The sequence below is a fragment of the Epinephelus moara genome, chromosome 3 (assembly GCF_006386435.1).
Source record: "Epinephelus moara isolate mb chromosome 3, YSFRI_EMoa_1.0, whole genome shotgun sequence".
Classification (NCBI taxonomy): domain Eukaryota; kingdom Metazoa; phylum Chordata; class Actinopteri; order Perciformes; family Serranidae; genus Epinephelus; species Epinephelus moara.
The window spans coordinates 7,874,307-7,890,863 of NC_065508.1; the positions used below are offsets into that span (position 1 = coordinate 7,874,307).

Below are 16,557 nucleotides of genomic sequence, written 5' to 3' on the forward strand. Positions count from 1 at the left end.
CAACAGTCTGGGGGACGCCAGCCACACTTTCAGTGAACTCAAGCCTGAGTGGTAGGTAGCCATCGTAAGGGTATTCGTGAGAACTTAACCCCCAAATCTCAAGGTTCTCAACAGGCTGCATTGTTAAATGTTTCAAGTAAGTGTTGTAAAAGCTCCTGTACAAAATAGTGACTTGTGACCCACTATCTAACAATGCTTTTGCATACACTCCCTCTATCAACACAGGTACGACAGAGGTTGGTCCTACCAAACCTTGTGGCAGGTTGGAGGTTGCGGCAGATGAACAGTTGGTGGAACGAATTTCCTCTGGAGCCCCGCACCGTTCCTTCACCGAGCTCCTGCAGAGTTTCCCTGTTTCTTGTGCATTCTCATCAGTTTTTGATTTACTTTTCTCAGGTCCTCAGAGCCTTGGCATTCTCTCCTTGCATGCCCGTCTTCACCACACTTGTAACAAAAGATGTCTGATGTGGGGGACTTAGAGGTTTTGACTTTAGGTGGGGCACTCTGAGTAGCAACCTCTGACACACGCATCTGGGTCTTTGACACGTCAGGGCTAGAAGTCACAGTAGCTACGCTCAGTAGTCTAGACACCTGTGAAGACAGCTCTTTGACTTCTCGTTTCAGACTATCCAGTCCAGAAACTGTGGATGCATCAGGAACAATTGACGTGTTAACTTTAGCTGTTGTTTTCACACTCTCTCGACCACTGATCCAGTTCTCCTCTTCTCTCACTTCTTTCATCAGTTGGGAAAAAGAGGGGGGGTTCTGCAGAGAGTGGCTCATTCTAACACGTAAAGCAACCATGTCAGTGGTCCACGCACCTTTAACCAGCTGCTCCATCCGTGCTCTGTTCATGCCTGCAGACTCAACGCCACCTTTCAGTAATGCTCGATGGAGTAGCTTATCCAGCCGGTATAGGAAGGCAGACAATTTTTCTCCTTCTTCTTGATAAGTGTGCCTGAACTTCGCCATGAGGTCTGGCCCACTCTCTGTAGTACCATAGGCTGTCTCCAGTGCAACTAAGTAGTCTGTGGCGGTAGCAGAGGGATTACTGACCTTCAGGAACCTAACAATGTCAGCAGCAGGTCCCTTCAAACTCTCAACAATGCGCTGCTTCTTAGCTGCGTCACTACACTGCCACTCACTTATCATTTGAGTGGCCTGCTCCATCCAGGCATCATATTCCTCTTCACCTGCGGGAACAGGTTTCAAACCAGAAAACAACCTCAGCTTTCTGTAACCAGGACCATCAGCGGGTCCCTGACAACACTTGTCAACCAGCCTGCCAATAGCATTCACTAAATCTGTGTTCAGATCTGGTTTTGGAGGTGGTTCGTCAGACACAATGGACCTAATGTCCTCCAGGGTTTTACCCTCTTGGTGGAGTAGGGCCAATAACTTTGCCTGAAAGTCTGCATCAGGACGTGCAACAACAAGACTCTGAACTAAGTGCACAGTCCAGGGCCCTGCTTCTCCATCAATGCCTATTTCAGGGGGTACACTATCAGGGTCAATGTCACTTCTAGTCTCAACTAGTATGAACAGCTTGAGACCAGTGGTGTCTCCACGCCGTCCACAAATCCTAGTGCGGCCAAAAACCTTCACGGTGTCCAACACTTTCACAATGGTATCATCCACTTCATCTATGGGAACATTACTCAATACAATGGCACGGGAGAAACTGATATTCGCTTCTTGGCTCTATTCCACAGCCTTACTGAGCTCCATGTTTGAAACACTGCAAGCACTTGACTATAATGTCACAAACACAAAAAAAAAAATCTTGCAGTAGGAAACTCAATGTTACACTGTCCCTTGTAGAGGTAGAAAAAAAACAATCCCAGCGGTGCCTCCAAAATGTAACCCCTTTTTTCCCTTAGTGTCTATAATTTACACTGAGGTCACACTCAAACAGATTAAACAGGTCCTAGGTTCTCAGCTAAAGTTGGTGAATTTGCTGGGGTTCTTCTCTACTGCTTTAAATAAAAGGGACTCTATCAATAGGATGAGAAGAGGAAGATATTTAGCGCGGTGCCTCCACTGAAAACTTACTATGCTACGTGAGCACTAGCAAAAATACGTAAGCCCTCAGAAATACAGTTTACTCCAAAAGAATGTTAAACGACCATAGGTAAAGGTAAAACACAAACATTTATTTATTAAACATTCTCTTTAGTTCTTTGGAGTTGTACCTTTAAATGAATGAACGCTTCAAGAATGAAATAAACAAATAAAAAAAATAATAAACAAAACCCTTCCTGTATTTTAACTCTTTTAACTGTATTCACCTATGGAATGCTCACTCAAGAACCCAAATGCATAGAAATATCAAAACAGTGCTTTGTGTATTTAAACACAATAACCAGTACTCACACCTGTACCCAACAATATTTTTCACAGTTCACATAACTGATAATGGTACCAGTAAAAGTCTAACCCAAGCGCTTGGTTAATCTTCCTAACCGTTGGGGCCCCTTTGAAGAGTTGGTGCACATGAAGTTTTATCCAGTGAAAGAACTTAACCTTTAGAAACCCGGGACAGTTCACACAGTCTGCTTTAACACAGTCCGGTGCCTGTATCCTTCACTCGGTTCCGTTCCAATGTCAAGTACTCACGCGACCTCGCACTGTAGAAGCAACATGGCGGTGCAGCCAGCCAGGCCGTAGAGCGATGTCCAGACAGCTCCCGCCGAGTCCCGTAGCTCCAGCTACCTGCGACGCGTCCTCGTTCCCTGCTGTCACCTCGTCCGCTCCGTCTGCTCCGTCGTCACCGTCCTCCCGCGCGCACGAATGTCCGTGTAGACTTCCTCGTGTCCGTTCGGTGAAGTCGCCTAGTCCTCTGTCACTGAGCTAACGCTCAGCACGAGCTAGTAGCGGAGTCCATGCTAGCGCGGCTCGTAAACATCACCGTTGGGTAAACTACTCACACTCGACTGAGATATGTGAAAAGAGTACTGTGGCCGGTTACAGTCTCTCTGGGCAGTGCAATATCTGGGCCAACTTTTAGTTCGAGTCTCCAAACATCGACTTAGCTCTCTCTGCCTCTGGCGATGAGGAAAGTGCCGCCAACCCCTTCACTGTCCCGGTGGAGTCTGGGATACTTCCTCCTGGAGAAAACTCTAGTCTTTTTATTAAAACACACAAAACCTAACCTCTATAATTTTTATCGACCAGAGAATACTTTTAAACATTATAAAACATGAATTACAGAGTTAATATATGAACAATATTTATTTTAACAGGACTATCGGAAAACCCGAAAAACCAGAGGATTCTGGGAAATGAAGTCCTACCTTACTCTGTGTTTTAAAAGCAATATAAAGGCAGAATCCGCATATTTTTACCATCACTCAGATTACAGAAACACAGTAAAATAGAAAATGAATGTTTTTTTACTCATTTTTAGAGAACCCTACATATATATAAGCACTGATATCAAAGGTGGATCATTTTAAATGGCTGTGGGACTTGAAGCATAAAAAAGCTCAAATTTTTAAAATAATGTGAGCTGAAGTCAGTGTATAAAAGACAGCAACTGGGACAACAATGAAATGAATCCATTTCCATTATTCTATAAAGTTTAAATGTGACTTAGTTTTTGGCACTTTTTGCAAGGCATTTAAGAATAAGGTCACAAACTGTATGTGCATATTAGCAAAATGTGTGTTGTAGTCATGGGTTGTAATGACCTACAACATTTAGTAAAGGGTTAGCTACCATAGGTCTAATCAAAGTTTACCACAGATATATTCCATTTGACTGAGATTTGAATGAGTTTTGAAATGAGTCTACTCTGTGCTGGAGGTTTCAGGTTGCATTGCGGGAGTTTGCATATTAGACAGCGATTGGCTTTCTAATTTGTGACGTATCTGATCTAGCCTGCCCGGTGTATGTCTGAATCTCAGACTTTAGGGAAATGCACAGACATCGCCTCCTTCAGTAGAGGAATATGAAAACACCTCTCTAGTAACAAACTCTGCACAGATACAAGTTAGTATAGCCAGGGACAGATATTTAAAGGCCCAAACACACCAAATCGAGTCAAGCCAGAGTCGACTGTCACGTCACCTCAAGTCAAACTATGTCTTGGCCAAAATTTGCACATGAACACACTGCATTAACTACAGCCTTGGGCCAACCAGCAAGTACGCTGTCTGCCTGTGTGAGAGGAAATAACACTTCACAGCAGCAGAAAGCAGTATCTTATAATCCTCATCTAAAAAGGGAAACAGGAAGACCTTCATGACAGTGGTTAGCCAGTTAACACCTTAACAACACAATCCAGTGTTGAAAGAACAAAGCATAGTTATTGTGCACTAGTGAACAATACCACAATCATCACAACATGTTTCTGCTTAAGAGCTCAACGGCTAAAGACAAATAACCTTACCTTATGTAGCAAGTTTGTCTTGATCTCACTCCCTCTTGATTTTAGCCATTTGTTCACTTTCCTAACTTCCATTGCTCTTCTTGTGTGCTGAGCTGAACTGCCAATCAGAGTGATTATATTCACTGATGGGCTCCACCGTCTAAAAAAAAAAATGATGCTAAAAAAGCCGACAAGGGCCAACGCGTGTGGTGCAGTGGTGCAGGACACAACTCAAAGACTAGGCCAACAGACGCTCGGTGACAGCCAAATTTTCCCTCGACTATTCGCAGTGCAGTATTTGTAGAGGGACTGTTGTGCTGAGAACCTTAAAACCTGCATGAACTACTACACAGTTTCACAGAGCTGCTAATATTCAGCATGTCACCACAACCTGGTCATGAAGTAGCTCAGTGGCCAAACTCAATCAAAGTGCACTATGTACATGTTGTGCCCCAACCCCTCATCCCTCCAACAATATAGTAGGACACAGGTGTAATTAAATTAATTATGTCTTTAGAGGAGTTTTAAGTGACATTTCCAAAACAGATATGATGTATTTTTAAGAGTTTACTGGTATAAAGGTCAACAAATACAACTCTTCCTGTGAGGCATGACTGGATGCTAGTACATAAACAGACAAAACTGACAATATGACAGAACTTGTAATTATATAATCTATGTCTTCAGATGATAAGCTGTAATTGCTAAAGATAGTGTACGTTAAGAAACACTTAAAACGTTCTTATATCTGCTTATAACTTGATCTGTTATAAAAAGCAGCTTGTCTCTACTATATTTATGTCTGTATCTACATATGTGTGGTGACCTAAAAACCTGTATATTTGAATAGAAATACTGGCACATTCCAGCAACTTAAATGATCAAGTCTTATGTATTTCAATACAGCTTTACAAAAATGAAATTTTTTTTTTTATTGCCGACAGTATGAACAACTGAGAAAAAAATGTGTGTTTGCCACAATGTATGTGACTTTCTTTTGGTGTCCCACTAGGCCGCTTTGCAAAAATGCACTCGAAGCAAAGGTTATTTGCCATCATCTTAAAAGTACTAACAAGAACTACCGCCTTACAGTTGTACACCTCAACGAACCAGTCAAGTTGCAGTTATAATTTACATTCATGTCTGTGAGAACATGGATGCTTCACACACATCTTCACCCCAGCAGCACAAAACATGTATACAATCAGCACAGTTTCAAGGATGACACCCAAGAGTCTTCAGTATCTGACCAAATGTCTCTCCTTCTGTTCCTGAGTTATGACATGGAATAATGGCTAGAGAAGTGTTTCTGGGGAACATTATGATGACAACATGAAGTTGAGGGTTGAGCATTCGGATAAAGTCATCTTTTTATCATTTTATCTAAACAGACGTGTGGGTGAAGGTGTTTTTCTGAAGATACTGCATTCACGAGAATGAGACATGCAAGATCACAGTGACCTTGACCTTTGACCATCAAAATCTACTCAGTTCATCTCTGACTCAAAATGGAAATTTTGAAGAAATTCCCTCAAGGCATACTTGAGATATCGCGTTCACAAGAAACGGATGGACAGAAAACCCAAAAAATACAAAGTCTCTGGGCCTGGCCAACGCTATCACCAGTGCAGAGGCATGAAAATAAATAAAAGCAGAAAATGTTCAACTTCTCACACAGCAATGAGAACTCAGAAATTTGAAGACGGTAGAAAATCTACAACAAAGACTTGCAGCACATTGTTTCAAGTCTGAGAAGCCACAGTTTGCGTCTATATCTGAGCACTGCCAGATATAAGATGCTCACTTTGTGTGCTGGTGAGTTGTGGCTGACGACACTTACCACTTCCTGTGTTGTCACAATACAACAATCAGACAACAAGAGCAAAAACCAGCCTTCTGTCAGAGGAAAATTCACAAGTCAGCCTAACAGCCAGGAAGACATCGCACCTCTGTGAAGACGGTGAGTGACAGTTTAAATCTAATCTTGTGCTAAAGTTATATAAAATGAGCAACAACGTTGTAATATTTTTTAGCATTTGTAGAAACTGATTTTGTTTAAGAGCTTATTAACCAGGGCTCAACAATAAGGATTGCCCGATTGCCCGGGGCAAGTAAAACTCAAGGTCGGGCATGTAAACTAACAACTCACTTGCCCGATTGGGCAAGTTGCTAAAAATAGTAAAAGTTAATAACTAATTGATAAAATAAATGTATTTTAAAACGTGCTCCTTCGGCTCTGATGCAGCGGTCTCTCTGCCTGAAGTCACAGGCACACGCTGTGTAACAATGTCCTGCCCACAGCCCCCACTGATACTATTTTGCGCGACGGGCACTTCATATAATAACATAACAATATACTATTTATGGTGTTATGTCATCGTGTCATTTCTGTCTCTACATGGTCACGCGTTAACAATTCTCCTCTGCTCTCTGTATCGTGCACGGCGGAGTTCCGCCACACACACAGGTGAGCAGAGTGTGGTGTGTGGCTCGGGCCGCATTTTCCTGACCAAACCTGACCCCGAGTCCGGTGCAGTTTGTCAGCTGACAAAGTTATTGAAATGGTCAGTGTGTAAATAACCATCAACAGACTGCTGTTACGCACAGACAAACACGGCACTCATGCTGAGCTTGTGTTGCGTTCAGGCGTTGTCACGTAAATAACAACTTCCAGCACTTAAATAGGTCATATCACAAAACAGCAGCATGTCAAGTGACTTTTTACTTTTATTATATTCAATACAATTGTATGTTCCTAAATCTTGAGACACCTCATATGTAAGCTAGACAGACATTTCACCTGCTCATACTGTGCACACATGTACTGTATGTACTTAGTCCTAAAGAGCCCTTCTGGTGCCAGTAGATACATAGAAACATCCCAGCAGGCTGTGCTTTGCAAGCATACAAAAAAGTTTCACGCATGTGAAAATTATTTTTCATGTGTGTGCTTCACCTCCGCTGCTACAACTCCATCCTAGGGGAAACACTGCTGTGTGCGTTTTGTGCAACAGGTGGATGTGGTAGTCTACTGGTAGAGTAGAGAGAGAGCTAAGTAGCGTTGAAGTAGAGTAGAGCAGGGCAGAGAGATGGAAGCAAAATATATTAAACCCGGTGTTAATACAGCAGAACTGGAGAGAGGGGTGAAAAATAAATAGAGGTGGGCATGGCTCAAGTAGGGCGCAAAATTATAGACGGAGAACGATTGACAAATTTTTCACTTTAAGCCCTGACACTGTCATTTTTGTGTAGGAATTAAGCTACAATACATGACATATGTTGTTTTAATTAATAAATACAGTGTGAATAAAGATTACATAACATAAAAATAACTGCAGTCTTTGTTAATTGATAGCCGCTTAAATTAAACAATTTTTATAGGGCAAGTAAAAACTGACTTCGGGCAAGTAGATCTCTGACCAACTTGCCCGACTGGGCAAGTGAAAAAAAACCTTAGCGTTGAACCCTGTTAACTCTTATCAGTTTTCTAAAACAGTCAATATGTGCTAGTCATATTGTTTACTATAATTTATTAAAATGGTGTTTTTAACTTCAAACTAATTATGAACACAATTTGTAATTTTACAGTAGATAGATATATTTAAAATAGAAATAATGTGAGATTTTTGTGTCACATCAGAAAAAGAATGATTTCCATCAGCATGATCTTCACCGCTCTGACAACAGCAGCTCTGGCGACAGGTATTTGTGCAGTTAACGGTCCTAACATATTTCTTACACTCAGTGTATAGACAATAACTCAGTAGAAAACTGTTTGTTTTTTTAACAGAATTAAGGCAGAAAAGTTTACAGAGACAATCACTGAGGAATGCAGCTAAATTTAGATTTACAGAAAAATATAACTTTGGCAGTGAAACATAATGATATCATAATAAATGTTGAATGGTCTTGTATCATTTCCTTTTCCCTGCTGTAATGACATGAATGTGTTTTACAGCACTTCATTAATTTTATTTTATTTATTTTTTTTTTTTAGGATCTATCATATGTAATTTCTCAGAAGGTACTGGAGCTCAGATGTGTTTTGGAGCAGTGGGACAGCTGTTGATTTTTCAACTGTCAAACACATCTAATACAGATATTACATTAATAAAGGATGATAAACATATCATTTTGAAAAAAGTAAAACATCGGATAGTGACTCTGCATGAAGAATACCTGAATCAGTCTGCACTCTTCAACAATGGAACAATCAAACTGGGAAAAGCAATGAAGAGACACACTGGAAACTATATGCTGGAAGAATTTGGATCTGATGGGGTTTTATTGAAAAAAGTGAATGTGCATCTAGTAATACAAGGTGGGTTGAAAAACGTAAAAAAAATGTGTCTGATTCCAACTGTGGATGAAAAAATATCTGCTTTATTTGATACAAGAATTAAACCAGACCTTTTAAACTTTGCTAATATTCTTCACCATAGACATTTCTATGTTAAATATGTAGGCACCTCTAAATAAGGTGTCTTTAATTTATAAAGCTAAACATGCTGATGCAAAATGCTCTTCACTAGATAATTATTTCATGTTTCATCACTGATTATTTCACTATCATGTAACTCTAACCTCAGTGTTAAGGTAACATTACATATCTGACACAAAGGCTGATCAAAGTATGTTTTAGGGCTGCCCACAGTATCAGTTTTGGGTCATCTTGGTACATTTTAAAACTATTCCAGACACTTGACTTTTTCGACATCTTGCTAGCGTATCTGTAAGCCTGTCAGGGATGGTCAAACTGTCATAGTCACAAAACTAGACCTATCACTAAGTTTAAATGTTCTTGTCTGAGAAAAACTAATAATTATATATAATTCTGTTGGATAACTACTTCTTAATTTACAGGGTATTTGGGATTTTGGGGGTAATGGTATGGAAGATATTGATTACCTGGTTCAGAAGCTTATTCAGATTAGCCTTAGTACATTGTCTCTGTTGGGTTTGAGGCAATATCTCGTTACACACACCCAATCTTTCAATTTACATTGTCAGTTTTTTGTTAGGTGTGATTCTTAAGTGTTATACACACATAGCCATAGCCTTCTTTCTGATGAAAAAGTTTGAATAGTTACTAAATTGTTTTAGCCCTGGAAAGGTTTTTTGTTTTTTATTTTACTATCAAAAATAGGCACTGGATGAGATCATGGCTCCATAGTTAACAAAGTTCGTAGTGGATTCTACTTTGCATTTTGTACTGTAGACACTTTTTATGTTACTCTCTGTTTGTCTTCCAGCTCCAGTGTCAAAGCCAGCTGTTTCTCAGACGTGTTCGTCACCAGAACAGATGAGCATCAGCTGCTCCTCTGAGGGAGACGCGGTGGAATTAATTCTAACTTTGGATACTCTTAGCCAGTCCCCAAGCAACAGTACAGCAAACATGGAGTCACTGGCTAATAGTACAGCTAAACAAATCAAATCCAGTAATTCAAATGTTACCATCAGCCTAAACGGTCAGCTGACAGGAAACTTGACGTGTCGTGTTTCAAACAACGTTAGCAGAGATGAAACAGTTATTCACCTGAGAAGCTGCAAAGGTACAGTGTTAAAAGGATGTTTGTTTTCTTTTCTAAATATCAGCTCACAACTATTTCACACGTATTCACTTATTTTCTGACTGCATGGGAAGGTTTGGCTTAATTGAAGTAGAATAAAAGGTTGACATAATTAATAGTGTCAGATTTTTTTGCTATCTGATACTGTACATCACATAAGTCTTGTGAGTGGAAGTATCCACCTGAAATCTTAAACTTCTTCGTCTTCTGTCTTATTACAATGTAATTATTATGGTTTTTAAAAAGAATTTGTCATCCACTGCTTCATATCAAAAACTCGATGAAAGAAAAATGAATGGACAAGAAATATTTAAGAAAGACCTTGGTAGCTCTGAAACTCTCAAGTCAGTGTCATAATAATATTCCATTTGGTTTGAAATTTGTGTTTTCTAGATTTAGTTTCTTCCTCCCCTGTTGTGACTGTGGCTGTCGCAGCTGGTGTCGTTGCTCTCCTTCTCCTTGTGGCGCCGTGTCTTAGAGTACTAAAACCTTGTAACCAACCCAGACCCACAACTGTTAATGACGGTGAGTAAAATACCTTCTCATTACATCCGTCTCAATAAGGACCAAACTGACATTAAGTTAGATTGTCATAATTCTGTACTGTAGATTCTGAATGATTTTTTTTCTGCATTTCCGATAGATACTGCATTACATTCATTTAATACCATTTAAATAGTTTCAAGGTTAAAAAGTAGACATGGTGTCATCTGTGATAGGTTACATGATTTCATGTCTGTTTTTTATTTTTCCAGATAACGCTGAAGATGAAGTTATCTACGCACATGTTAGAATAATAAAGAATACAAGGAAAACCAGACCCAACTCACAAGAGGATGAAACGTATTTTTCTCCTCAAACATAATCAAGCACCAGCCCTATCTTTTCCATTCGTAGGAACATTACCTATCTTTGAGATAAAAAAAATGTGATCAGGGATCATTGTTTTTGTGTCTTGAAAATCCAGATTGAATTGTTATTTTGTGTGTATGTGTGATTAGGATACTTGCTATATTACACCATAGGCTACATCTTTTTTTCCTCTTGATTTTTGAGCCATTTGTGAAATTTTGAAGTTGTTTTTAACATTGATGCATTTGCATCTCAAACTTAAAAATGCCTTAATGTGATTTTATTTTCTGCCTTGTAATTGTGTGGCATGATAGACAATTTCTGAGACATACAGCGGCCTGCAAAAGTTTGGGCGCTCCTGATCAAAATTTGGTTTATTGTGAATAGCTTAATAAGTAAAGGATGACCTGATTTCCACAAGGCAAATAGTTAAACAATAAAACAGTTCTCCAATATCTTAAGTAGGATTACTATTTATTTCCATCTTTTACAGTTTCAAAATAACAAAAAAGGTTTGTTTGGGCACCTGCAAGGTCAGTCCTTAGCAGTGCCTCCTTTGGCAAGTATCACAGCTTCTAAATGCTTTTTGTAGCCTGCTAAGAGTCATTCAGTTCAATTTGCCTATTCTTCATTGCAAAAGGCTTCTAGTTCTGTGAGACTCTTGTACTGTTTTGAGGTCTATCCACAGATTTTCAATGATGTTTAGATCAGGGGACTAAGAGGGCCATGGAAAAATCTTGCACCTCTTGACTTAGTCCACTGTAGATTTTGAGATGTGTTTAGAATCATTATCTTGTTGTAGAAGCCATCTTCTCTTCATTTTCAGCTTTTTTTTTTTTTACAAATTTGCTTGGAATTTAACTGAATCAAACTGTCCCGCTATCCGTGAAATGTTCCCCGTGCCGCTGCCTACAACACAAGCCCAAAGCATGATCAATCCACCCCCGTGTTTAACAGGTGTTCTTTTCATGAAATTCTGCACCCTTTATTCTTCAAGCACACCTTTGCTTATTGCGTCCAAAAAGTTCTATTTTAACTTATCAGTCCACAGGACTTGTTTCCAAAAACCATCAGGCTTGTTTATATGTTCCTTTGCACATGTCTGGCACTGAATTCTGTGGTGACGACACAGGAATGGTTTTCCTCGGATGACTCTTCCATGAAAACCATACTTGTACAGGTGTCACTGCACACTAGAACAGTGCACCAGCCCTCCAGTCTGCTAAATCTTCCTGCAGGTCTTTTGCAGTCAAACTTTGGTTTTGATTTGCCTTTTAAGCAATCCTACAAGCATCTCTCTCGGAAAGTTTTCTAGGTCTTCCAGACCTCAACTTGACCTCAAAAGTTCCTGTTAACTCCCATTTCTTAATTACATTACGCACTGAGGAAACAGCTACCTTAAAACACTTTTCTACCTTCTTATAGCCTCCTCATGCTTTGTGGGCATCAATCATTTTAGTTTTCGGAGTGCTGAGCAGCTGTTTAGAGGAGCCCATGGGGGAGCTCTGAAATTTGCATCACCTGGCCTTTCCTACTGATGACTGTAAACAAACCATAACCCTAACAAGCTAATTAAGGACTGATACCCTAGTAAAAGAGCATGGTGCTCTTATCTGGGTTTTTTTTAATGGTGGATGGATAGATGGATGGAGAGATGGATGGATAGATAGATAATTTGTTAGTCTTTGCTGTGCTGATTCTCCTATCACACACATCAGTCCACCACAGTATGACCACATCTCTGTCCCTCTATTTTCTTTGATCTCTTATTCTTTCTTTGCAGTTAAACACAAACACCAAACCGACTCCTGCTACCTGAGGCAGAAACACTGAAAGGAAATAACCTGTGGTTTAAACTGACAGGCCTGCAAACCAAACACACAAAAAATGTAAATACTAAATACATCTGCAAAATGTTCACAGTCAATGAATCTAATTTGCTTTCCTAAAATATATGTGGGTAGCAACAAAAGTATGATTAATGTAGTTAAAAGTTCAAGTGACTTGAAGCAAGGGACACAATGTGTTCATTAATGTGTACAATGTGAATTCTGTTATGAGTGTCAAAGTCCTGCCTACAAAATCCAAGCAGTACATAAATGTAGCACTTCCTGTACTAAAAAAGTATTTGTAAGGGACATAATCCAGGCGGCACATTACAAAATGTGCTTGGAAGAATAAATTATTGGTGATTTACAAGAGGCAGGGTCATACAAACTCAAGTGGGGTGAAAAGGTGACCAAACCACAGCAGTGTGGTTTGCTGGAGCACCCGTGCATAGACTATTCACAATTTCACTTCCACCTTACACGCTGCATGGTTCGTGACCAAATTTCCTGTCACCAGCTACAGATGCATCTCTCTTAAAGAGATGTGATGTTCTGCCTTCTATGCACTAAAATCAGGTGCTCAAAGTACGTTACCACGACTTCTAGTAGCCATGTACATCTCATACTTATGACAGCGACAGAGTGCTGCATGTCACAGTCATGAGAACAAAATCTATGTAACAAAAGATAAACAGTTTAGTGCACACATAAATTTTGCTGTTAAAAGTCAATGATAACTTTCGACAAGTAGTGACTACACATTTGAAACAACTGTCTCCGCTGCATAAACTTCCAACTTCTCCCTCCATTCTGCGTCCAGTTTCCTATTGACTACAGGCTGCATGTGTGTGTTCACAGTGTTTCTGTCTGTGTAACATTATATGTATCACTAGATGTAATCACTATGTGTACCAATAAAACCTTTTGTAAGGACATATTTGAACTTCCTGGAAACAAAAACAAAAGTGACCCTTATATATCCCAGCTGACTCCATGTATAACACTACACAGTCATGCAAAAACACATTTTCCAACCTGAAAAAATAAAGAAGACAACTATGCTCATTGTGAAGGATTATCAATGTCCGATACATTTCGTCTCTCAGGCAATTCTGTAAACTGTTGACTGAAATGTTTTAGTGATGAAGAATCCAAGAAAATGAGACTCGGATCAGAACACAACATGGCTTTCTCCTATTACATTAAACATGAGCCAGCCTTTAACTTACATGTAGAAACAAATTAATAATTTTCAAATGCAAGCATGTTAATGCCACCTGTTTCAGGATATTGCTCAGTATTCACGAAGACATCCCTTCAGTAGTACACAGTTGTTTAGTGACTTTAGTTACCATATCTATATTGTACTGGACTGTTTCACAGTAAGCACCTTACTTCCTATTCCCTCGCCTTTGGGCTACCATTATAAAGTACATACAATATAGTAAATGGCTTTTGTGTTTTTTAAGGGTGCTCTTTGAACCCTTCAGGTATACTTTCAATTTGTAAATTTCCTTAGAGTTACTTATGTGCAGCATTGTGGGAAAAAAATAAAATCTTTTAAATTATTTTTTTAATAATTTGGATTTTTTTATTAACATGTTGATATGATTTAAAATTACATGTTCACACTATCCTTTTTTCCTCAAGACAAAGAAAAACATAACTGTTTTAGCTTTGGTTTGTTATTAGTCAGTGATTTAACATTTAAAAAGAGTAGCTCATGAGAGACATCTGCAGGATGTATACTGTTCTCTCCAGCACTACCAGAGACCTTTATATACAAACTACAAGCAATGTAGGGATTGTTTTTGACCACAAGATGGAGCCAAAAGTCTGTACATTTAACTAGACAATAATCTTTTAAGAAGTGGAGGATGTACACTATTCTCTTCAGGTACTACCAGAGAGCTTTAGTATAGTTCGGATTTTTAGAAGTGGGCTTGTATGAGGTATTTATCTAGTCAGTGTATCATTGACTATTTAGTGCATTCCTTCTATTCATTTGCTTCTATTTCGTTGACCTCTCTAGCTGATCTGGTAACGAAGATGAAACCCTCAACCTGTCCTTAAGTTATTCTCCTTGTAAGGAAGTTTTTTTTCAGTTTTTTTTCTGCCCTGGTTCAACCTTCTTTAAAAAGACTGTCTTGAGTCCTCTGATCCTAATAATTTTAGGCCCATTTCTAAGCTCCCATTTTTTATTAAAGATTATAGCAAGAGTGTAGTGGATCAAAGCTGCTAGCTTTTATTTATGACAATAATATCAAAAAAATCAGTCTGGTTTAAAAAAACAACAACAACATTGAAATTGCACTTCTTAAGGTTTCTTAAGGTCCATTCTTGTCCTCCTACTGACCATGATGTCCTTTTGGACCGTCTCCAGACCTGGGCAGGCATCAATAGCACGGCTCTAAAATGGTTTAGGTGAAACCTAACAGGCAGGCATTTTTGCGTGGCCAACGTCATACCTAATGCAACAGAAGTCCACTGTGGGGTGCCCCAGGGGTCAGTGCTAGGTCCAATTCTCTTTTCAATTTCCAAGATCCCTCTTGGCCATCTTAGACATCTACACAGACATGAGTTAGTTTCTATTTGTACGCAGATGATACTCAGATCTATTTAAAATGTGATGCAACAAATATATTGCCTTCATGACATTCACAAGTGGATGTCACAAATACATTTCTGCATATTGCTGACAAGACAGAGAAATTGATCATTGGATAAGACAGTGCAAAAGTTCAAATATCAAACAGAAAAGGTTCTCTGTCCCACTCAATAACTTCACATTGCAGAAACTCATGTCATGTCATGAGGCCAACTGTGACAGTTCACATGGGCTACATGTGAACTCTGCCAGACGTAATGCACACCTGGACATATGACCCGTCCTTATTTGGTGAATGGAGCATCAAGTCATGGCTGAAATTACTAAAGCGTGTTTTGTCTTCACTACGTTGATTCTCCGACCAGATCCATCAGTCTACCACAGCATGACCATCTCTCTCTCTCTTACGCTCTCGTTATCTTTCTTTCAATCTTTGACCTTTCAGTCTTTCTTTGCCATTAAACATGCAAACACAATGGTAGGAACTGTGGCCGAAGCAGAGACTGAGAATAGAAAAAGTTGTGGTTTCTCACAGACCCTATCGAAAGGGTTGATCTTATCATATCTAAGGTGTTATTTCCTTTCAGTTAAAGCCAACATACAGTATATGGTTAGGTGTTGAGAGGCAGGAAGAGCTTATTTCTTTGCAGTATCATATAAATATATATATATATATATATATATATATATATATATACACACACACACACACACTAGGGCTGTAGTCTCCTGGTCGACTGGTCAATTATTTGGTTGATATGCTCTCGTCCCACCAAATTCTCATTGGTCGAATAATCACAGTGTTACTTTCATAAGGAGAAAAGTGCTACATCAACAGCTCTCCAGGATAAATCCATTATTTCCTGCAGCAGGAGGGACAGGCTAAGTTACCTGTGAAAACGGGGGTGTTTTCAAAACACCCCATTGTTTACACAATGTTGAACTCGCCCACCCTAACGCTCAGCGCCGCGGTGACGCAGTCCTCCTGTCTGTTTCTGTATACTGACACCATTTCCCTCAGTGGAAACAAAGCTTGTATTTACTTGTATTTCATAGATAAGAAATGATAAATTGTGGAGACAGTAAAACTTCCACTAAAATAGCATTTTAAGTCTTGTGTGCGATTTATCCTGGCTTCATATGAGCAGAGGAAATCTCCACTCGTCGCTAGGCTAATTTATACAATATAAAATACCATCGGCTGGCGCTATTAACGTGTTAATTAAGCATGTTGTATTTGTTTGGAAAACGTGTTTAGTGTGACAGTTTTTTTTATATATATATACATATATATGTGTGTGTGTGTATATATACATATATATATATATA

General features: G+C 39.3%; 2 protein-coding genes across 2 annotated transcripts; one reads left to right on the plus strand and one right to left on the minus strand.

The window, feature by feature from the left end:
* Positions 1–327: 327 nt before the first annotated feature.
* Positions 328–1,728, minus strand: LOC126388084 (paraneoplastic antigen Ma1 homolog). The gene is made up of 2 exons (XM_050040976.1): positions 1,719–1,728; positions 328–1,643 (listed from the first exon to the last, which is right to left on the minus strand). The coding sequence occupies exons 1-2, from the start codon at positions 1,726–1,728 to the stop codon at positions 328–330; spliced, it is 1,326 nt and encodes a 441-aa protein (XP_049896933.1).
* Positions 1,729–8,532: 6,804 nt separating this feature from the next.
* LOC126387897 (uncharacterized) lies at positions 8,533–10,815 on the plus strand. Its single transcript, XM_050040648.1, has 4 exons — positions 8,533–8,690; positions 9,622–9,921; positions 10,333–10,464; positions 10,695–10,815. Exons 1-4 carry the CDS (start codon positions 8,600–8,602, stop codon positions 10,802–10,804), a joined length of 633 nt encoding a protein of 210 aa, XP_049896605.1. The 5' UTR covers positions 8,533–8,599; the 3' UTR covers positions 10,805–10,815.
* Positions 10,816–16,557: the final 5,742 nt, after the last annotated feature.